The following is a 23,461-nucleotide window of genomic DNA, read 5'->3' as shown; positions in this document are numbered from 1 at the left end:
TAATACTCTCTAGCTTCTTCAAAGGACAAATGGACATTTGAGCTTTTTCTTTTTTTTAATAATAAATTTATTTTTTATTGGTGTTCAATTTGCCAACATACAGAATAACACCCAGTGCTCATCCCATCAAGCGGCCCCCTCAGTGCCCATCACCCATTCACCCCCACCCCCCACCCTCCTCTCCTTCCACCACCCCTAGTTCATTTCCCAGAGTTAGGAGTCTTCATGTTCTGTCTCCCTTTCTGATATTTCCTACCCATTTCTTCTCCCCTCCCTTCTATTCCCTTTCACTATTATTTATATTCCCCAAATTAATGAGAACATATAATGTTTGTCCTTCTCTGATTGGCTCATTTCACTCAGCATAATACCCTCCAGTTCCATCCACGTTGAAGCAAATGGTGGGTACTTGTCATTTCTAATGGCTGAGTAATATTCCATTGTATACATAAACCACATCTTCTTTATCCATTCATCATTTGGGCTTTTTCCATAGTTTGGCTATTGTTGATAATGCTGCTGTAACCATTAGGGTGCATATACCCTTCAAATCTGTATTTTTGCATCCTTTGGATAGATACCTAGTAGTGCAATTGCTGGGTTGTATACGGTAGCTCTACTTTTAAATTTTTGAGGAAACTCCATACTGTTTTCCAGAGTAAATTGGAGTAAATTGGCTACACTAATTTGCATTCCCACCAATAGTGCAAGCGGGTCCTCTTTCACTATATCCTTGCCAACACTTCACACCATTCTAACCGGTATGAGGTGGTAGCTCATTGTGGTTTTGATTTGTATTTCCTTGATGATAAGTGATGTTGAGGATCTTTTCATGTGTCTGTTAGCTCAAGCTTTTGGAATGTTATGTTTTCATTTTCATTTGCTTCCATGTATTTAACTTTTTTTCTTTAATTTCTTTAATTTCCTGGTTAACCTGTTCATTCTTTGGTAGAATGCTCTTTAACCTCCATGTATTTGTTTTCCAAATTTTTTCTTGTGGTTCACTTCAAGTTTCATAGCATTGTGGCCTGAAAATATGCATGGTATGATCTCAATCCTTTTGTATTTGTTGAGGGTTGATTTGTGACCCAGTATGTGATATATTCTGGAGGATGTTTCATGTGCACTTGAAAAGAGTGTATATTCTGCTGCTTTGGGGCAAAATGTTCTGAATGTATCTGTTAAGTTTATCTGGTCCAGTGTGTCATTCAAAGCCATTGCTTCCTTGTTGATTTTCTGCTTGGGTCATCTGTCCATTGCTACAAGTGGGATGTTAGAGACTCCTATTATTATTGTATTATTATCAATGAATTCCTCGTTTGTTATTAATTGATTTATATATTAGGATACTCCCAAGTTGGGAGCATAAAAATTGTTAGATCTTCTTGTTGGATAGACCCCTTAATAATGATATATGCCCTTCTTCATCTCTTATTACAGTCTTTTGTTTAAAATCTAGTTTGTCTGAATTAAGTATGGCTACTCCGGCTTTCTTTTAACATCCATTAGCATGATAGATGGTTCTCCATCCCTCCACTTTCAATCTGGAGGTGTCCTTAGGTCTAAAATGAGTCTCTTGTAAGCAGTACATAGATTGGCCTTTTTAAAAAATCTATTCTGGCAGCCTATGTCTTTTGATAGGAGCATTTAGTCCATTTACATTCAGAGTAATTATTGGTAGATAAGAATTTAGTGACATTGTATTACTCGTAAAGTCGCTGTTTAGGAAGATTTTCTCTGTTCCTTTCTAGTCTTTGTTGCTTTTGGTCTTTCTTTCCCACTCAAGGGGTCCCCTTTTAATGCTTCTTGCAGAGCTGTTTTAGTGGTCACAAACTCCTTTTGTTTTTGCTTACCCGGGAAATTATCTCTCCTTCTATTCTGAATGACAGCCTCGCTGATAAAGTATTTTTGGTGGCATATTTTTCCCATTCAGCATATTGGATATATTATGCCACTTCTGGCCTGCCAGGTGTCAATACAATAAATTTTTATGCAGTGATCTTGTATTCAGCAACTCTGCTAAACTCACATCAATTTTATTGATTTATGTATATTTTTGGACTTAATAAATTTATAATAATATTATCTGTGAATAAAGGCAGTTAGTTCTTCCTTTCAAATCTTTATGCTTCCCCCCATCCTTTGACTTACTGCATCAACTAAGAATTCTAATATAGAAGATGTAGCAGTGTCTTGTCTCATTCCAAATCTCAGAGAAAGCATTACCTATTAATTCTTTCTAAAAATTTTATTTAAATTCAATTTGCCAACATATAGTATGACACCCAGTACTCATCTCATCATGTGCCCTCCTTAATGCCCATCAACCAGTTACCTTAGCCCTCTCACCCACCCTTCCTTCTGCAACCTTTTATTTGTTTCCCAGAGTTAGGAGTATTTCATCTTTTTTAAAACATTTATTTTTTTTCAAAGATTTTATTTATTTATTCATGAGAGACACACAGAGAGAAGCAGAAGGAGAGAAGCAGGCTTCATGGAGGGAGCCTGATGCAGGACTTGATCTCAGGACCATGGGATCATGCCCTAAGCAAAAAAGCAGACGCTCAACTGCTGAGCCACCCAGGTGTCCCAAAAAAGATTTATTTATTTATTTGAGAGAGAGAGAGAGAGAATGCAAGCAGGAGGGGCAGAAAAAGAGGGAGAAAGAATCTCAAGCAGACTCTGTGCTAAGTGCAGATCCTGGGGCTCAATCCCAGGACCCTGAGATCATGACCTGAGCCAAAGCCAAGAGTTGGATGCTTAACTGCCTGCTTCACCCAGGTGCCCCACATATTTCATCCTTTTTAAAAAATTTAAATTCAATTTGCTAACATATAACAGTGCTCATCACATCACATGCTCTCCTTAATGCCTGTCACCCAATTACCCTATCCCTCCCCCCCACCTCCTCTTCTGAAACCCTTTGTTTCCCAGGGTTAGGAGTCTTTCATGGTTTGTCTTCCTCTTTGATTTTTCCCTACTCAGTCCCCCCTGCCTTCCCATATGGTCTCTTTCACTATTTCTTATATTCCACATATCACATATTTCATCTTTAAGTGTGTTTACTATAGTTTTTGGAAATACTCTTTATAAAATAAATGAAGTGCTCCCCCTCATAGTTTGCCAGGAGTTTTAATTTGTTTTTTACTAGTTATAAATGGAGGTTAAGTCTCATAAAATGTTACTACCACATTTGTTAGATATTCTTATAATTTTCTCCTTTAATCTATTAATAGGTAAATTACACAGGTTGATTTAGACTGTTTAAACAACCACACCTTATTGAACGCATTTCTACAGACAATGCAATTTTTTATTTTTTAACAATTATTATTATTTTTAAGATTTATTTGAGAGAAAGAGAGCAGAGAGAGAGAGAGAGTATGAGGTGAGGGGGAGAACAAGCAGACTCCTTGATGATCAGGGAGCTCAATACAGGGCTTTATCCTGGGACCCTGAGATCATGACCTGAGCCCAAGGCAGACACTTAACTGACTGAGCCACTCAGGTTCTCCAACAATTATATTTTTAAGATTTTTTTCTTTTCAAAAATTTAAAAAGATTTATTTACCTATCTCAGAGAAAAAGAACAAGTGAGGGGTGGGGGAGAGGGAGAGAATCCTTAAGCAGACTCCCTACTGAGTGTGGAGCCCAATGCCAGGCTTGGTCTCATAACCCATGAGACCACGACCTAAGTCAAAACCAAGAGTTGGGGGAGGCGGGGCAAGATGGCAGAGAGTAGGGTCCCCAAGTCACCTGTCCCCACCAACTTACCTAGATAACTTTCAAATCTTCCTGAAACCTACGAATTTGGTCTGAAATTTAAAGAGAAGACAGCTGGAACGCTACAGTGAGAAGAGTTTATGCTTCTATCAAGGTAGGAAGATGGAAAAAAATATAAAGAAACAAAAGGCATCCAAGGGGGAGGGGCCCCGCGAGGAGCCGGGCTGAGGCCGGGGCGAGTGTCCCCAGGACAGGAGAGCCCCGTCCCAGAGGAGCAGGAGCTGCACCAACCTTCCCGGGGGAAAGGGGCTCCAGGGAGTTGGAGCAGGACCCAGGAGGGCGGGGATGCCCTCGGGCTCCCGGGGACACTAACAGACACCTGCGCCCCGGGAGAGTGCGCCGAGCTCCCTAAGGGCTGCAGCGCGCACGGCGGGGCCCGGAGCAGCTCGGGGGGCTCGGGGGGAGCTCCCCGTGGAGGGGGCTGTGCGGCCCGGGAGCAGGATCCCAGCGGCGCAGGCCCCGGAGCCCAGGGCGCTGGGGGACAGAGCCCAGGATCCGGCGCGGCCCTGCCCCCGGGACAGGCAGAGGCCGGGAGGACACAGGACAGCAAGGACGATTCTGCCGTGGGGTGGCCCCGAGCTGTGCAGATCGGCGCCCCGCCCTGGAGCATCCAGGCCCCTGCGGACTGGGAGCTGCGGTAGTTACTGCCGGAGCTGAATCCAGGGCTGGAGAGCTGGCCACCGCCACTGTTGTTCCTCCTGGTGTCACCTTGTGCCTGGGACTGAGCAGGGGCCTCACAGGATAAACAGCAACCACTGAGCCCTGCACCAGACAGGGGCTGGGCAGCTCCCCCAGGTGCACACACCTGAGAATCAGTACAGCAGGCCCCTCCCCCAGAAGACCAGCTGGAAGGACAGGGGAAGAGCAAGTTCTTGACCAAGCAGCACTGGAAAGTTCCAGGGGAAGTTGAGGGATTTACAGTATATAGAATCAGAGGATACTCCCCCCTTGTTTTTTGTTTTCTGTCCCCCCCCCTTTTTTCCTTTTTTTTTCTCTCTCTCTTTTCCTCCTTTTTCCAGTACAACTTATTTTTGGCCGCTCTGCACTAAGCAAAATTACTAGAAGGAAAAACTCACCACAAAAGAAAGAATCAGAAACAGTCCTCTCTCCCACAGAGTTACAAAACTTGGATTACAATTCAATGTCAGAAAGCCAATTCAGAAGCACTATCATAAACCTACTGGTGGCTCTAGAAAAAAGCATAAAGGACTCAACAGACTTTATGACTGCAGAATTTAGATCTAATCAGGCAGAAATTAAAAATCAATTGAATGAGATGCAATCCAAACTAGAGGTCCTAACGATGAGTGTTAACCAGGTAGAAGAATGAGTGAGTGACACAGAAGACAAGTTGATGGCAAGGAAGGAAACTGAGGAAAAAAGAGAAAAACAATGAAAAGATCATGAGGAAAGGTTAAGGAAAATAAATGACAGCCTCAGAAAGAAAAATCTACGTTTAATTGGGGATCTCGAGGGTGTGAAAGGGACAGAGGTACAGAATGTGTATTTGAACAAATCATAGCTGAAAGCTTTCCTAATCTGGGAAGGGAAACAGGCATTCAGATCCAGGAAATAGACAGATTCCCCCCCCCCCCCAAATCAATAAAAACTGCTCATCACTGCGACATTTAATAGTGAAACTTGCAAATTCCAAAGATGAAGAAAAGATCCATAAAGCAGCAAGAGACAAGAAATCCCTAGTCTTTATGGGGAGAAGTATTAGGATAACAGCAGACCTCTCCACAGAGACCTGGCAGGCCAGAAAGGGCTGGCAGGATATATTCAGGGAACTAAAGGAGAAGAACATGCAGCCAAGAATACTTTATCCAGCAAGGCTCTCATTCAGAATAGAAGAGATAAAGAGAGATAGAGAGAGATAAAGAGAGAGATAAAGAGCTTCCAAGATAGGCAGAAACTGAATATGGGACCACCAGCTCTGCAAGAAATTTTAAGGGGGACCCTGTAAAAGAAAGAGGAAGGCCTAGGGAATAATCCACAAAACCAGGGACTGAATAGGTATCATGATGACACTAAATTCATATCTTTCAATAGTAACTCTGAACGTGAATGGGCTTAATAACCCCATCAAAAGGTGCAGCGTGTCAGACTGGATAAAAAAAGCAGGACCCATCTATTTGCTGTCTACAAGAGACTCGTTTTAGACATAAGGACACCTACAGGCTGAAAATAAAAGGTTGGAGAACCATTTACCATTCAAATGGTCCTCAAAAGAAAGCAGGGGTAGCCATCCTTATATCAGATAAATTAAAGTTTATCCCAAAGACTGTAGTAAGAGATGAAGAGGGACACCATATCATACTTAAAGGATCTATCCAAGAAGAGGACTTAACAATCATGAATATTTATGCCCGGAATGTGGGAGCTGCCAAGTATATCAATCAATTAATAACCAAAGTTAAGACATACTTAGATAATGATACTCTTATACTTGGTGACTTCAATCTAGCTCTTTCTATACTCGATAGGTCTTCTAAACACAACATCTCCAAAGAAACAAGAGCTTTAAATGATACACTGGACCAGATGGATTTCACAGATATTTACAGAACTTTACATCCACAGCACAGCAAAGGATACAGTCAACAAAACTAAAAGACAACCTACAGAATGGGAGAAGATATTTGCAAATGACATATCAGATAAAGGGCTAGCTTCCAAGATCTATAAAGAACTTATTAAACTCAACACCAAAGACACAAACAATCCAATCATGAAATGGGCAAAAGACATGAACAGAAATTTCACCAAAGAAGACATACACATGGCCAACAAGTACATGAAAAAATGCTCTGCATCCCTTGCCATCAGGGAAATACAAATCAAAAGCACAATAAGATACCACCTCACACCAGTATGAATGGGGAAAATTAACAAGACAGGAAACAACAAATGTTGGAGAGGATGTGGAGAAAGGAGAACCCTCTTGCACTGTTGGTGGGAATGTGAACTGGTGCAGCCACTCTGGAAAACTGTGTGGAGGTTCCTCACAGAGGTAAAAGTAGACCTGCCCTACAACCCAGCAATTGCACTGCTGGGGATTTACCCCAAAGATACAGATGCAGTGAAACGCGAGGACACCTGCACCCCGATGTTTCTAGCAGCAATGTCCACAGTAGCCAAATTGTGGAAGGAGCCTCGGTGTCCATTGAAAGATGAATGGATAAAGAAGATATGGTTTATGTATACAATAGGATATTAGTCAGCCATTAGAAATAACAAATACCCACTATTTGCTTCAATGTGGAGGGACCTGGAGGGTATTATGCTGAGTGACATAAGTCAATCAGAAAAGGACAAACATTATATGGTCTCATTCATTTGGGGCATATAAAAATTAGTGAAAGGGAATAAAGGGAAAGGAGAGAAAATGAGTGAAAATATTAGTGAGGGTGACAAAACATGAGAGACACGAACTCTGGGAAATGAACAAGGGATAGTCGAAGGGGAAGTGGGTGGGGGGTTGGGGTGACTGGGTGATGGGCACTGATGGGGGAACATGGTGGGATGAGCACTGGGAATTATGGTATATGTTGGCAACATAAACCAAAAAACCAATACAAAAAAAAAAAAAAAAAGAAACCAAGATCGGACACTTCTTGCAAGATATCCATGAAGGCAAGAGAAACAGACTGACCCACCCAGGTGCCCCTTTACAAATTTTTATTTAAATTCTAGTTAGTTAACATACAGTGCAATACTGGCTTCCAGAGTAGAATTCAGCGGTTCATTACTTACATACAACATACAGTGCTCACCATAACAAGTGATCTCTTTAATACCCATCACCCATTTAGCTCATCTCCCACCTACCTCTTTATTAACCTTAAGTTTATTCTCTACCATTAAGAGTCTTTTATGGTTTCTCTCTCTCTCTGTCTCTCTGTCTCTCTCTCTCTCTCTCTCCCTTCCCCTATGTTAATCTGTTTTGTTAAATTCTACATAGGAGTGAAATCATATGGGATTTGTCTTTCTCTGACTGACTTATTTCACTTAGCATAATACTCTCAAGCTCCATCCACATTGTTGCAAGGGCAAGATTTCATTCTTTTTGATGGCTGAAAAATACTTCATTATACACACACACACACACACACACACACACACACACCACCTCCTCTTTATCCATTCATCTTCAATGGACATCTGGGCTCTTTCCAAAGTTTGGCTATTGTTGATAATGCTGCTATAAACATTGGGGTGCCTGTACCCCTTTAAATCACTGTATTGGTATCCCTGGGCTAAATATGTACTAGTTCAATTGCTGGGTCATAAGGTAATTCTATTTTTAACTTTTTGAGAAAATTCCATATTATTTTCTCCGGAGAAAATAATGGCTCCACCTGTTTGCATTCCCACCAATAGTGCAAGAGGATTCCTCTTTCACTTGCCAACATCTGTTGTTTCCCGTGTTTGTCTCTTTTTTCCTCAGTTTCCCTCTTTGCCATCAACTTGTCTTCTATGTCACTCACTCGTTCTTCCACCTCGTTAACCCTCGTCGTTAGCACTTGTAGTTTGGATTGCATCTCATTCAATTGATTTTTAATTTCTGCCTGATTAGATCTAAATTCTGCAGTCATGAAGTCTCTTGAGTCCTTTATGCTTTTTTCTAGAGCCACCAGTAGCTGTATAATAGTGCCTCTGAATTGGCTTTCTGACATTGAATTGTAATCCAGATTTTGTAACTCTGTGGGAGAGAGGACTGTTTCTGATTCTTTCTTTTGAGGTGAGGCTTTCCTTCTAGTCATTTTGCTCAGTGCAGAGTGGCCAAAAACAAGTTGTATTGGGAAAAGGAGAAAAAGAGAAGAGAGAAAGAAGGAAAGAAAAGAGAAAAAGAAAAAAAGAAAAAAGGAAGAAAAAAAAGAGAAGAAAAAGAGAAACAAAAAGAAAGAAAGAAAAAAAGGGTGGGGGAAGCAAACAGAAATCAAAAAGCAAAAAAAAAAAAAAAAAAAAAAGAAAACAAAAACAAAACAAAACAAAACACGGGGGAGTATCTTCTGCTTCTGTATACTTTAAGTCCCTTGACTTCCCCTGGACCTTGTCCGTCTAGCTGGTCTTCTGGGGGAGGGGCCTGTTGTGCTGATTTTCAGGTGTTAGCACTTGGGGGAGCTGCTCCGCCCCCTGCCTGGTGCAGGGCTCAGTGGGGGTTGTTTACCCCGTGAGGCCCCAGGAGGAACAACCACAGTGGTGGCTGCCAGCTCTGCAGCCCTGGAGTCAGCTCCCGCAGTAGCTCCGGAGCTCTCCGTCTGCAGGGCCTGGAGGCTCCGGGGCGGGGCCGCTGATCTGCTCAGCTCGGGGCAGGAGCGTCCTTGCTGTCCTGGGCCCTCCCGGCCTCTGCCTGTCCCGGGGGAGGCCGGATCCTGGGCTGTGTCCCGGCGCCCTGTGCTCCGGGGCCTGCGCTGTTGGATTCGCTCCCGCCCCGCAGCCCCCTCCACGGGGAGCCCCCGCCCGAGCCGCCGGAGCTGCTCCGGGTCCCGCTGTGCGCGCTGCAGCCCTTAGGGAGCTTGGCGCACTCTCCCGGGGCGCAGGTGTCTGTTAGTGTCCCCGGGAGCCCGAGGGCATCCCCGCCCTCCTGGGTCCTGCTCCAGCTCCGTGCGAGCCCCTTTCCGCCCGGGAAGGTTGGTGCAGCTCCTGCCTCTCCGGGACGGGGCTCTCCTGTCCTGGGGACACTCGCCCCGGCCTCAGCCCGGCTCCTCGCGGGGCCCCTCCCCCTCGGAGGCCTTTTGTGTCTTTATTTCTTTTTTCCCGTCTTCCTACCTTGATAGAAGCGCGAACTCTTCTCACTGTAGCGTTCCAGCTGTTCCCTCTTTCAATCTCAGGCCGAATTCGTAGATTTTCAGGATGATTTGAAGGTTATGTAGGTAATTTGGTGGGGACAGGTGACTTGGGGACCCTCCTCTTCCCCCATCTTGCCCCTCCTCCTCTGTAAGTAGAATTCTGAGCAGCAACGCCTCCTTCTGTCTGGACATGCAGATGTTGTCTTAGACTCAAGTCAGTTGGATTCACAAGACACAGACATTTTGGGAGGTGGAGATAATTTTTGTGAGGTGATAGGAAGCAACATCTCTAATCTTCTCATTCTCACCTCTGCACCTTCTCAAATTTCCAAAGATATTCTTATACTGTCCCTTATTTTCAGATGAAGCACACATTTGCCTGGTATTAATCTATACTGTACATCAGTACTGATAGTCCCAAAGCGTTTGCTCATTATCTCCAGGTCACTCAACTTCTTTTAAGGGTGAGGTATAGGAAAAAAAAAAAAAAAAAGAGTGAGGTATAGGGCAGGCTGGGTGGCTCAGTGGTTTAGCGCCACCTTCAGCCCAGGGAGTGATCCTGGAGACCCAGGATTGAGTCCCGTGTCAGGATCTCTGCATGGAGCCTGCTTCTCCCTCTGCCTGTGTCTCTGCCTCTCTCTCTTATTCTCTCATGAATAAATAAATAAAATTTTAAAAAAAGATTGGGGTATAGTTTATATACAGTAAAATAATGCAAATCCTAAGTGTATAGCCTTTTACTGATGATTTGTTTATCTAATTCCTGCTGATGAACGTTGGAGTTGTTTTTAGTTTGTTCTATTATGAATAAAACTCCTGTGAATATTTTGTACAAGATTTTTTATAGACACATGGTTGCTGTATGTTTAATTTTATTAAGAATTGCCAAACTGTTTTCCAAAATAATTACAGAATTTCATATTTCCACCATCAATATATGAGAGTTTCAGTTGCTTTAAATCCTACAAAAATGTTGTATTTTCTTATTATTGTAGTCATTCTATTGAGTGTTCAGTGGTATCACATTGTTACTTTAATTTACATTTCCCTGATAATTAATGATGTTGAGTGTCTTTCACATGCAATATTGGCCATTCAAATATCTTATTTTGTAAGGTGTCTGCTCAAATTTTTTGAATACTTTTTAAAAATTTAAATTCAATTAATTAACATATAGTGTATTATTGGTTTCAGAGGTAGAGTTCAGTAAGTCATCAGTTGTATTATATACATACCCATTGCTCATTACATTATGTGCCCTTCTTAATGGCCATCCCCCTGTTACCCCACCCCCCCACCTCCCATCCAGCAACCCTCAGTTTGTTTCCTCTGGTTAATAGTCTATTATAGTTTGTCTCCTTCTCTGATTATATCTTGTTTTATTTATTTTTAAATTTTTGTCCACTTTAAAAAATTAGATTGGGGGTGCCTGGGTGACTTAGTTAAGTGTCTGCTTTGGGGTCAAGTCATGATCCTGGGGTCCTGGGATCGAGCCCCACGTAGGGCTCTCTGCTCAGTGCAGAGTCTGCTTCTCCCTCTGCTTGCATTCTCTCTCTCTCTCTCTCAAATAAATAAATAAAACCTTTAAAAAATAAAAAATAAAAATTAGATTATATACTTTCACTTTTTGATTTGTATAGGTTTATATATTTTGAGTATGTCTTTTGTCAGATATATGTAGTGTGAATATTTTTTCCATTTTCACTTCTTAATATGACTTTTGATGAGCAGAAGTTTTTAATTTGGTGAAATTCATTCAATAATTTTTCTTTTGTGATTAGCCATTTTGTTTCTTGACTAAGAAATCTTTACTCATGTCAATACACTTTTATAATATTTTTGGTTTAAAAATTTTTTTAATACTTTTAGTCCTCACATTTAAGTCTATGAGCCACTTTGAATTCATTTTTGTATATGGTGTGGAATAAGGAGTCAAGGTTAATTATTTTTTATGTGCATATCTGGTTGTCCCAGCATAATTTATTGAATGGATCTTCCTTTCTCCACTAAATTGCATTGACACTTTGCCAAAAATCAATTGATTATATAACTAAGGATTTATTTCTGTGTTCTCCATTCTGTTACCTTGATCTATTAATGTATTCTTATAAAATATTATGCTATATTAATTTTTTAGCTTTTGAAGTCTTAAAATTTGGTAATGTATTTTCTCCAACTTAGTGATTTTTCTTTAAGATTGTCTTGGCTATTTTAGGGCATTTTCATCTTCATTTAAATTTTAAAATGGGCCTGTCAATGTGCAAGGACAATGACCAGGTTCCTGTGCTCAGGCCTGGAGTAAAGTGGGTAGAATCAGCGTTCTCTCTCCTATAACTTACACAGTGGCAACCTGGCCAAGTTCGGTGCAGGGTATCTATAGACTGTGGTTGGGGAGGAGGTCACAAAGGAACACAAATTACATTGACCTCTTGTTTCTCACTGAAAACACTTGATGCAGTAGGACAATGCCAGTATATCTTTAAACTTTCACAAGTTTTGGCACCTAGAATGCTATATACTATAAAATTATCATTCAAGTGAAAGAGCCAAATAATGACATGTTTCAGATATGCATGCAAATAGAAAGTTTCTCCTCTTTGGACATTACAAAGAAATTCTCTCACCATTATATTAGTCATCTGATTTATTAATGGGCTTACATTCCATATACTATACATATTTATTTAAACAAATAAGAGATTATAAATGTATGTTAATTGGAAATCCTCTCCGTCTCTGTCCCCTACTGCATTACATTCTTACTGCATTGTCTATACCCACATATATATTTATGTAATCTTTAAAAACATAATGAATTCATACTTTCATACTTGTTACATATCTTGAGTTTTTTACCTAATGGCTTTCGAAGAATAGACATCCATTTGATTCTTTCAAGTTGCTGCGTATTCTTACACATAATTTCCCCATCTTTATTAATAGGGTTTTAGGTTGTTGCCAATTTTTACCTGTCATAAACAGGAAATCACTGAAAAATATATTTCAATATCCAATATATTTTTATGGTAGTATTTCCATAGGTTAGAATCCTAAAAGTGGGAGTTTCTAGAATAAAATATTAAATCACATATTTCTAAACACCTAGCTTTAGGGATAGATGGGAGAAAGAAAGGTTCCAATGTCTCCATTGTGAAATAGATAACTTTCATGTAATCATCTTGGTTCTTGTTCTTTCTGGCCATTACCATTTTTAAATTGTATAGTAAATAAATAAGAGGCAATTAAAAGAAATAAAGCCACAGAGAAACAATCAAGAATAGAAAGATGAGAGAAAAGGCAAAAACTTAATTTTTAAGCAAGAAAAAGTTTTATGAAAGAGAATATTAAGGAATTATAAAAATACTCATAATAAGAAAAGTAGCTAAAATGTAACTCCTTTCCTCACTTTGCCCCTCTCCTTCCATTCTTTTCCTCCTGAAATGTTTGTCAAAGTATTCAACCGCTGTTTTCAGCAATATACTGAAATGTGAAGGATTTTAGAGGGTAAGTCTTAATAAATGGAGAGCAATTTGTTCAGGATATATTGTCAACATATGATTAGTTTAAAGCAGTATTTGGAAGATAAGAACATGATGAATCTTTGTGGAAAAGTGGAGGAATAGTGAGGAGAAACTTGATGATTTCAGCAGTCAGGGACAATTGGTCAGCTGACATCAATAGATGTGAGCGCCCACAATAGGCTTGTCTCACTTAGGTTAAAAAAGCTAAACTCCAACCGTTCGATTGTTCACCAAGGTCTAGTAGGGACCAGATTCCAGTGGAGCAGATTTCACTTGTGAGTTTGTCAAGAGGGTGTTGCTTGAGAATTCCACCTGCCCATCAGCTTCCTTAGGCTCTGTTTCAGGTCTTTGTTTCTCAGGCTGTAGATAAAAGGGTTTAGCATGGAGGAAAGAACTGTGTAGACAATTGTTGCTATGTGGTCCCTGGCACTGTAGGTGGACAGGGGCTGTAAATAGACATAGAAGATGCTTCCATAAAAGAGTGTGACCACGGTGAGGTGAGAGCCACAGGTGGAGAAGGCTTTGCGTTTCCCAGCAGCTGAAGGGATCTTAAGAACTGCGATGAGAATTCGTACATAAGAGAGAGTGATGCACAGAAATGGAGTCACCAAAACAACAGAACCTTCTGATATTATCACAACTTCGTTGACAAATGTGGAGGAACAGGACAATTTCATCAAGGGACTGAGGTCACAGAGGAAGTGGTGGATGACATTGGAGTCACAGAAAGTGAGACCGTTCAGTAGCAGTGTGTGTACGAGTGAGTGGAAGTGGGGAAGTGAGCAGGAAAAGGCCACCAGCAGGACACAGCAGCGGCGGTTCATGGTGGTGACGTAGTGGAAGGGGTCACAGATAGCCACATAGCGGTCAAAGGCCATGACTGCCAGAAGGCAGCTGTCGGTGTTGCCCAGAGCATAAATGAAATACATCTGTGTCAGACACCCAGCATAGGAGATGGTCTTCTTAGAAAGGAAGCTCATTAGCATCCTGGGGACAACAGTTGTTGTAAAGCAAATATCAGTGAAGGACAGGAAACTCAAGAAGAAATACATGGGGGTCTGGAGCTGGGGATCAGAATGGATGGCCAGGATGATGAGTAGGTTCCCTATTATGGTGATCAGGTACATGGTAAGGAAGAGGATAAAGAGTGGCTTCTGGTCCTCAGGCTGGAAGGAGAGTCCCAGGAGAATGAACTCAGAGACACTGCTGGTTTGGTTGACCCTTGCCATTGGCTTCGGCCTAGTTATATAAATGAAGTTTTGTTATTTACCTTACTCCAAGTCCAGAACCCAGTTAGTCTTTGTTTTCTCTGTTTGGTCACAATTAGCTGCTGTGCAGGGACAGCTTGTCAATCTCATGGTCCTTGATGTGGCCTTCGCTTCCCAACTTCCCTTCCCAAATCCATGGCATCACAAGGCCTTATAGTGAAGGTTGGAGGGGCAGAAGAAGAGTTTTCCTTTAGAAACTATCAGAGATGGGGGATCCCTGGGTGTCTCAGCGGTTTAGCGCCTGCCGTCGGCCCAGGGCATGATCCTGGAGTCCCGTGTCGGGCTCCCTGCATGGAGCCTGCTTCTCCCTCTGCCTTTGTCTCTGCCTCTCTCTCTCTGTGTGTCTATCATGAATAAATAAATAAAATCTTTTTTTTTTTTAAAAGAAACTATCAGAGATGGACCTCACCGATTCCAGTTCATTAGTTCCTATTCCATGGAAGCACTGTTCCCTTGCTAGAGATTTAGCAATAAAAACAGGCAAATCCTAGTCATTATGTAGCTCCTGTCCTAGATGGGGAGTCAGATCATTGACAAACAACATAAAACAGTGTATAATGGATAGAGATGGACGAGGGATGAGTTTGCCAAAATATAAACAGGGAAAATCTAGGGGGAATGTTGAACCTGTTTCAGCTAAGTGAGCTCTTTCTCCTTTGGGTGCAGGATAAGGGATTCCTCTTCCTTAGCCCATGTCATGCTGTCATCACTGGTCTGGGCACATGTCTGTTTTTCTGTAAATTAATTTTTCTTTCTTTAATATTTTGTCCTAAATCACATTTGTATAGGATGGGTACCCATTATTGAGTATTCAACTCATGCTTTATAATTCACCAGTCATGTGGATGCAACAATACCTATGAAAACATTAATTTTTTATATATTAAGAATTTATGGGATCCCTGGGTGGCGCAGCGGTTTGGCGCCTGCCTTTGGCCCAGGGCGCGATCCTGGAGACCCGGGATCGAATCCCACGTCGGGCTCCAGGTGCATGGAGCCTGCTTCTCCCTCTGCCTGTGTCTCTGCCTCTCTCTCTCTGTGTGACTATCATAAATAAATGAAAATTTAAAAAAAAATTTATAAAAAAAAAGAATTTATGTACATATGTATGCTTTTTTCAATCATATCCAGTTACCTAGTGATGGACATCAAAGCGGCCTCTAATTTTTTTTTGTTGATACCACAAAAAGCTCTTCAGTGAGAGATATTATATAAGCCAAGTGTTTTATTTATTTTATTTTATTTTATTTTATTTATTCATGAGAGACACAGAGAAAAAAAAGGTAGAGACACAGGCAGAGGGAGTAGCAGTCTCTCTTCAGGAGCCCAATGTGGGACTCTATCCGGACCCCTGAGCCGAAGGCAGATGCCCAACCACTGAGCCACCCAGGCGTCCCAAGCCAAGTGTTTTAAATTAATTTTTAAATGGTCAGCATATTCATCCATACCTCATTAATAGAGATTTCCTTTTTCTATTTTAAGATTTTCAAGTATTTTCAGACATTGGTTATTTATCTATTCCTTATTACCATAAAAAGCTCTACAATGGCCATGGGTGTATCTCCAAAATGTTTGAAATAATTTTTTCAGAAGCACCATAATCTTTCACACCTTTTCAATGGTCTTTTCACATTGGAATTTTCAGACATTACAATTTTTATTCTATATTAATATATTAACTTATTGAACATTGAAATATTAATATATTAATTAATTTATAAAGCAAATGCTGTAATTGCATTAACAAATGATGTCATGTATATAATAGTGGTTACACTTCATAATACTGTTTTTCATATTTGGAATTTGCTAAGACAGTAAATGATAGAAGTATGCTTACATTTTAATTGCAAATTACTAAACATCTTTAAACCTCAATTTTACCATGTATAATATTGGATAGAAATATCCTTGTTATTGTGAGGATTTAGTGAGAAATGCATCTAAAGCACTCAGCAGAGAGACAAACATATGTGAATACTCAAGAGAAACTTATTTTTTTGAGAAAGAGAGGAGAAAGGGGAAGAAGGATAGGAAGAGAGAATATCTTATGTAGGCTCCTGGCACATCATGGAGCCCAACTTCAGACTGCAATCTCCCAACCCTGAGATCATGATAAATCAAGAGTCAAACCCTTAACCGACTGAGCCACTTAGGCACCCCAACTCAAGAGAAACACTTGATCATCATCAGACTCAGTGTCACCTTCCCTTATCTGATATTAGTGGTTGTCCTCAAAATCAGTCAACTCACCTGCTTAAAATACACCCCTCCCTGCCAAGTTGTCAGACTAATCTCATGATTTTGCAAGATCTAACGGAAGGATTATTTGTGTATGCATTGAGTGATTTGAACAAACCTGTAGTTAAAGTTAATAACAATAACCAATGTTACTAAAATTCTACTACGTGTGAAGCTTGTGCTAAGCACTTCACGAATCCCATGATGAGGGATCACAAGGCATGTGTTTGTTTGAATTTTAAGATTTTATTTATGGCCCTTTCACGAAGATGGTGCCGAAGGCGAAGAAGGAAGCCCCTGCTCCCCAAAGCCGAAGCCAAAGCAAAGGCTTTGAAAGCTAAGAAAGCAGTGCTGAAAGGCGTGCACAGTCACAAAAAAAAGAAGATCCTCACATCACCTGCATTCCAACAACCCAAAACCCTGCGTCTCCGAAGACGGCCCAAATATTCTCGAAAGAGCGTCCCCAGGAGAAACAAGTTTGATCACTATGCCATCATCAAGTTCCCCCTAACTACTGAGTCAGCCATGAAGAAAATAGAAGACAACAACACACTTGTGTTCATTGTGGATGTCAAAGCCAATAAGCACCAGATCAAACAGGCTGTGAAGAAGCTCTATGACATTGATGTGGCCAAGGTCAACACTTTGATCAGGCCTGATGGAGAGAAGAAAGCATATGTTCGACTGGCTCCTGACTACGATGCTTTGGATGTTGCCAACAAAATTGGGATCATCTAAACTGAATCCAGCTGGCTATAAATCTAAATATAGATTTTTTCACCATAAAAAAAGATTTTATTTATGTATTTATGTATTTATTTCAGAGAGAGCGAGCACAAACTGGGATGGGGCAGATGGAAGAAAACAATAGTTTTCTTTTTTAAAAATTTATTTTCTTGGGGGATACCTGGGTGGCTCAGTGGTTTGGCGCCTGCCTTTGGCCCAGGGCACGATCTTGGAGTTCCGGGATCCCACGTCGGGGTCCCGGCATGGAGCTTGCTTCTCCCTCCTCTTGTGTCTTTGCCTCTCTCTCTCTCTCTCTCTCTCTCTCTCTCTCTCTCTCTCTCTATATATATATATATATATATATATACATATATATAATAAAAATAAATAAATAAATCTTTAAAAATTTTTTCTTTTTAACTGATGGTGTTTTGCTTCCACCAAATCCCACAGTGTAGACTATCTAGAGGTCAAATTGGATTGGACTGAAAACCAAAAGCTGCATGGAGGTTTTAGTTGGACCCCAAGACTGCCTAATCCATGAAATATTTGAAACTCTCAGGAAGGAAAGAGTAAGTGACTTTGGTCAAGCACAAGCTTGACCAATGTCAAGCAGGTGACCAACTTACTGAAGCTCACCTCCAGATCCAGATGCTCCTTTTACCTTCCCCACGTCTCCAGAAGCTGATCTGCGCACATTTGCTACTCGGCTGCCAATCTTCCTCTCAGCCAAGCACAGCCGCCTCACGTTTCTCCCATGACAATCTTGGTTGATGAACAAGGAGATGAATAGGAAAGGCAGGAAGCTGATATGCTACTTTAAAGGGATAGCATGTTTCCCCTCCCTGGCCTCCAACCTCTAATGTCTGGTTCCTAGCATGCTGCTGCTTTCTCAGCTCCCCATCTCAGAAGGCAAAAATGCCCTGACTCAGGGGACAAGGACCCTCCTGATTGTGAAAGCCCAGGCAGTGTCTCCTGAGTCTGAGCTCTGGTTTGCTGGCCTCGGGGGCCCTTGTTAGGTTGAAGGAGTTGTGGTGTGATGACTTCTCAAGGGAGCTGGTCCTGTGATTGCTCTAAGCAGAGCAAGCCGACTGGGGATGACACATAGTAGGGCTGACCCCAGGGGATAGGGGAGCCCTGAGGCTTCCTGTTTTGATTATGGTACTCATCCTAAAACTTCATAACCTCAGCACAACATCTCAAAGGTGTGTAAGTATTCCCAACTCTGGGTTATCAAGGGTGAACAAATATTATGTTGGTGAATATTTTTATGTTTGGGGAAACAGGTGTGGACCTTGGTGTATTCTAGAACTGGGGAGGTTGCAGTTTTCAAGGGATTCAGTGAGGGTAGATCAGTGGTGTGTGCTGTGTTCCAGTATCTTGGCAGGCATCTAGACTAGCTTTTTTTCTATATGGGATTAGCTTAATGTTAGTTTACGTATACTTAAAGCACAGGGTATGGCAGTGATTGTTGTCATGTTTAGTAAAGGGGCTTTGGAAAAATAGTGTTGGTGTTTCACAGTTAGGCTCAGAAAATTCTTTGAAGGTTAGTGATAAGGAAAGAAGATATTTAGAGCATTGTGGCCTTGCCAGTAAGTTAGTTGCTTTTAATAATTTACACTATAGAGGTTCCTCACAAAGTTAAAAGTTCAACTACCCTACAACCCAACAATTGCACTACTAGATATTTAAAGACACAAATATGGTGATATGAAGGGGCATATGCACCCCAGTATTTATAGCAGCAATGTCCCCAATTACCAAAATGTGGAAAGATCCCAGATGTCCATTGATGATGAATCAATAAAGAAGAAGTGGTAAATATATGCAATGGAATATTACTCAACCATCAGAAAGAATTAAATCTTGTCACTTGCCATGACATGGATGGAACTAGAGGGTATTATGCTAAGCAAAATAAGTCAGAGAAAGATAAATACTATATGATTTCACTCATATGTGGAATTTAAGAAGCAAAACAGATGAACATAGACAAATGGAAGGGAAAATAAAATAAGATGAAAACAGGGATGCAAACCATAGGAAACTCATAAATCTAGGAAACAAACTGAGGGGTGCTGGAAGGAAGTAGGTGGAAGGATGGGATAATTGGGTAATGGGCTAGGGAGGCACTTGATTTAATGAACACTGGGTATTATATCCAACTGATGAATCACTAAATTCTACACCTAAACTGATAAAAGAAAAAAAGAGGGGAAAAAAGAACAAAGAAACAAAATAAGATAAAAATTGGGAAGGAAGTAAACCTTAAGAGATACTGAACTCTAGGAAACAAACTAAGTGTTGCTAGAGGGGAGGTGGGTGAGGGGAAGGCATAAGTGGGTAATGGACATTAAGGAGGGCACTTGATTCAATAAGCCCTGAGTGTTATATGCAACTGATGAATCATTGAATTCTACCTCTGAAACTAATAAAAAATTTAGAAAAGAAAAAAAATAGATGGTAAGTACAAAATTGACTTAATTCAACTTTGTAAGAATTGAACTAGATAGGGGGATCCCTGGGTGGTTCAGTCGTTTAGCGCCTGCCTTCGGACTAGGGCATGATCCTGGAGTCCCGGGATCGAGTCCCACATCAGGCTCCCTGCATGGAGCCTGCTTCTCCCTCTGCCTGTGTCTCTGCCTGTCTCTTGTGAATAAATAAATAAAATATTTTTTTAAAAAGAATTGAACTAGATGATAATAATTTAAAGGGAAAATGATAAAAAAATAAAATACTAGCCTTACCAAATGCAAAAAAAGAACAACAAAAACCAAGTTACTCAGCCTCTGTATATCTGGGTTTTCATCTGAAGAATGAGGATAATGACTATTCCTGGCACTAAACCAGATAGAAAATTGCCCTTGGGTTTTTACACAGAGAATATTGTGTATCACGGTGAACATCATCCATTACAATGTATAGGAAATGAAACACATTCTGTTGTTGCCCTCAATGTAAATCAATGTCTCACACAATACATATGTGTCTTTTTACTTAACCTCCAGCCTAAGTGTTCAATTTTAATCTACATTTTAGAGCAGCAGGACAAAGACGGAAAGCCCTGGATTTGAGTCCTGTCTCCTTCTCCTCTTACTAGTCATGTGGCCGTGATTTCTATTCATTCATTCAACTCTTTCTTTCTTCCTCTCTTTCTTCCTTACTTCCTACCTCCCTCCATCTCTCTCTCTTTCCTCTTTCTCGCTTGTTCTTTCAGTCATTGTTTCTTATACTTACTTATTCCAGCTTTATTGATATATAAGTGACATGTAACATTGTGTAAGTTTCAGGGGTACAATTTAATGATTTGAAATATGGATATATTGTGAAATTTTACCATAGTCATGATAGCTGTAATATCCATTACTTCACAAGTTACAACATTTCTGGTGTGATGAAAACTTTAAAAATCTACTCTCTTAGTAACTTGCAGATATAAAATACAGTCTTATTAACTATAGTCACCATGCTGTAAGTTACATCCTCAGAACTGATTCATCTTATACCTGAATAAGGACCCAGAGGCAACTCTGGCCCCTGCATGCTTGCCTGATCAGTGGTGTGCTGAACTACTAAGTCACTTAGCTAATCAAGGCTAAGAGTTCGGCTTGTGTTCATTACAGAAACCTGGATAATCTTTCTGTCAGCAATAGAGAAGAAGGAAGAGGCATGATCTCTGTATAAACTGACATGCCAGACACATTATTTGCTTTGGTGGAAGTTTCAAATTTAGGAAACTCCCAATCTCTCTATTTCTGCCTCTCTTCTCATCCTAAACTACTTTAAAGACTTTCAAAAAGCTAGCAAAACTGATTACAGAAGTTTATTAATGTATGAAGAATACTAAGGAGATCAAAGTAATTGAACAGGTATGAATTAGTACCAGAAATTTTTGTGAAAAGCAGAGGTTTCAATAGCAGTTAGAGGGAAAGAAAAAGATGTGGTTTTCTGGAGAAGAAAAGAAGAAAGAGAGAGGTAGATATGTGGAAATGGAATCTAGGAACTTGGTAGATCTTGAGCCTATTACTGAATCATAATTGTTTCAATTGTTGATGGTTGCAAATGTAAAGAAATGGATATCATTCAACAAGCATGACACATATGAATTATACCTACTGTCCAGGGGAAACAGGGTCCAGAGGAGCAGAGACCCTCATGAGCATGTTCCCAGAGAATCTGGCTAGGACTTCCGCCTGCCCATCAGCTTCCTTAGGCCCTGTTTCAGGTCTTTGTTTCTCAGGCTGTAGATAAAAGGGTTTAGCATGGAGGAAAGAACTGTGTAGACAATTGTTGCTATGTGGTCCCTGGCACTGTAGGTGGACAGGGGCTGTAAATAGACATAGAAGATGCTTCCATAAAAGAGTGTGACCACGGTGAGGTGAGAGCCACAGGTGGAGAAGGCTTTGCGTTTCCCAGCAGCTGAAGGGATCTTAAGAACTGCGATGAGAATTCGTACATAAGAGAGAGTGATGCACAGAAATGGAGTCACCAAAACAACAGAACCTTCTGATATTATCACAACTTCGTTGACAAATGTGGAGGAACAGGACAATTTCATCAAGGGACTGAGGTCACAGAGGAAGTGGTGGATGACATTGGAGTCACAGAAAGTGAGACCGTTCAGTAGCAGTGTGTGTACGAGTGAGTGGAAGTGGGGAAGTGAGCAGGAAAAGGCCACCAGCAGGACACAGCAGCGGCGGTTCATGGTGGTGACGTAGTGGAAGGGGTCACAGATAGCCACATAGCGGTCAAAGGCCATGACTGCCAGAAGGCAGCTGTCGGTGTTGCCCAGAGCATAAATGAAATACATCTGTGTCAGACACCCAGCATAGGAGATGGTCTTCTTAGAAAGGAAGCTCATTAGCATCCTGGGGACAACAGTTGTTGTAAAGCAAATATCAGTGAAGGACAGGAAACTCAAGAAGAAATACATGGGGGTCTGGAGCTGGGGATCAGAATGGATGGCCAGGATGATGAGTAGGTTCCCTATTATGGTGATCAGGTACATGGTGAGGAAGAGGATAAAGAGTGGCTTCTGGTCCTCAGGCTGGGAGGAGAGTCCCAGGAGAATGAACTCAGAGACACTGCTCGCTTGGTTGGCTTTCTCCATGTCAAAAAGCCAAATGAAACAGAAGATCTTACCAGTTGATGAACACACATTTCTTCCATAAGTGTAATCACAAACAAGCCCATAACCATGTGTCTTCATACCTTTACTTCCCTCCCTTAAACTCATGAGTAGCTACCATGTGAGCACCTTGTCAACTTTGTGGTGCTTGATCCTGCCACCTGAGCTTTCAGACTTTACATGTTTCTGGTGTTGATAGTATGAACTTGGGGAATAATTTTCCTTCAGAAACAGAGTTTAATTAATTCAGTTTAATATTAAATCTTAACAATAGTTGTTTATTGGTTACCAACTTTGTAAAAAATACTCTTCTGGGAGTAGGGACACCACTGTAAAAAAGGGAGAGACAAGCCTGTCTTTGTGAAATCTGCATTCTAATGAGGATCTATCTATCTATTTATCTATCTATCCATCATCAAAAAGTTCTACATGCTTAATGAAAAATAAACTACATAAAGGGAGAGATACTGCCAAAGGTAGGGTAGAGAATTTAAATTAGATTAGATGGTTTCATTTTTCTCTGTCTATATCAAAACAAATTTTCAGTTATGTCATGCTAAGCTTTATCTTTGAATCTCCTTGTCAGAAATTGTGTATTTGGGGGAGGAGGGGCAAGATGGGGGAAGAGGAGGGTCTCCAAATCACCTATCCCCACCAAATTACCTAGATAACCTTCAACTTACCCTGAAAATCTACGAATTCGGCCTGAGGTTTAAAGAGAGACCAGCTGGAATGCTACAGTGAGAAGAGTTCGCGCTTCCATCAAGGTAGGAAGACGGGGGAAAAGAACTAAAGAAACAAAAGGCCTCCAAGGGGGAGGGGCCCCGCGAGGAGCCGGGCTGAGGCTGGGGCGAGTGTCCCCAGGACAGGAGAGCCCCGTCCCGGAGACGCAGGAGCTGCACCAACCTTCCCGGGCGGAAAGGGGCTCGCAGGGAGCTGGAGCAGGACCCAGGAGGGCGGGGATGCCCTCGGGCTCCGGGGGACGCTAACAGCACCTGC

At 41.2% G+C, this 23,461-nt stretch overlaps 2 protein-coding genes and 1 pseudogene across 2 annotated transcripts; 1 reads left to right on the top strand and 2 right to left on the bottom strand.

The window, feature by feature from the left end:
• Window positions 1-13,383: 13,383 nt before the first annotated feature.
• On the bottom strand, window positions 13,384-14,328 carry LOC119876619 (olfactory receptor 1L8-like). The gene has a single exon (XM_038546179.1). The coding sequence runs from the start codon at window positions 14,326-14,328 to the stop codon at window positions 13,384-13,386; it is 945 nt and encodes a 314-aa protein (XP_038402107.1).
• A 2,549-nt stretch (window positions 14,329-16,877) lies between these two features.
• LOC106559326 lies at window positions 16,878-17,346 on the top strand (annotated as a pseudogene).
• A 4,168-nt stretch (window positions 17,347-21,514) lies between these two features.
• LOC119876596 (olfactory receptor 1L8-like) lies at window positions 21,515-22,444 on the bottom strand. The gene has a single exon (XM_038546067.1). It carries the CDS (start codon window positions 22,442-22,444, stop codon window positions 21,515-21,517), a length of 930 nt encoding a protein of 309 aa, XP_038401995.1.
• Window positions 22,445-23,461: the final 1,017 nt, after the last annotated feature.

The sequence above is a fragment of the Canis lupus genome, chromosome 9 (assembly GCF_011100685.1).
Source record: "Canis lupus familiaris isolate Mischka breed German Shepherd chromosome 9, alternate assembly UU_Cfam_GSD_1.0, whole genome shotgun sequence".
Lineage (NCBI taxonomy): Eukaryota > Metazoa > Chordata > Mammalia > Carnivora > Canidae > Canis > Canis lupus.
This window is presented reverse-complemented; position numbering and strand designations above follow the sequence as displayed.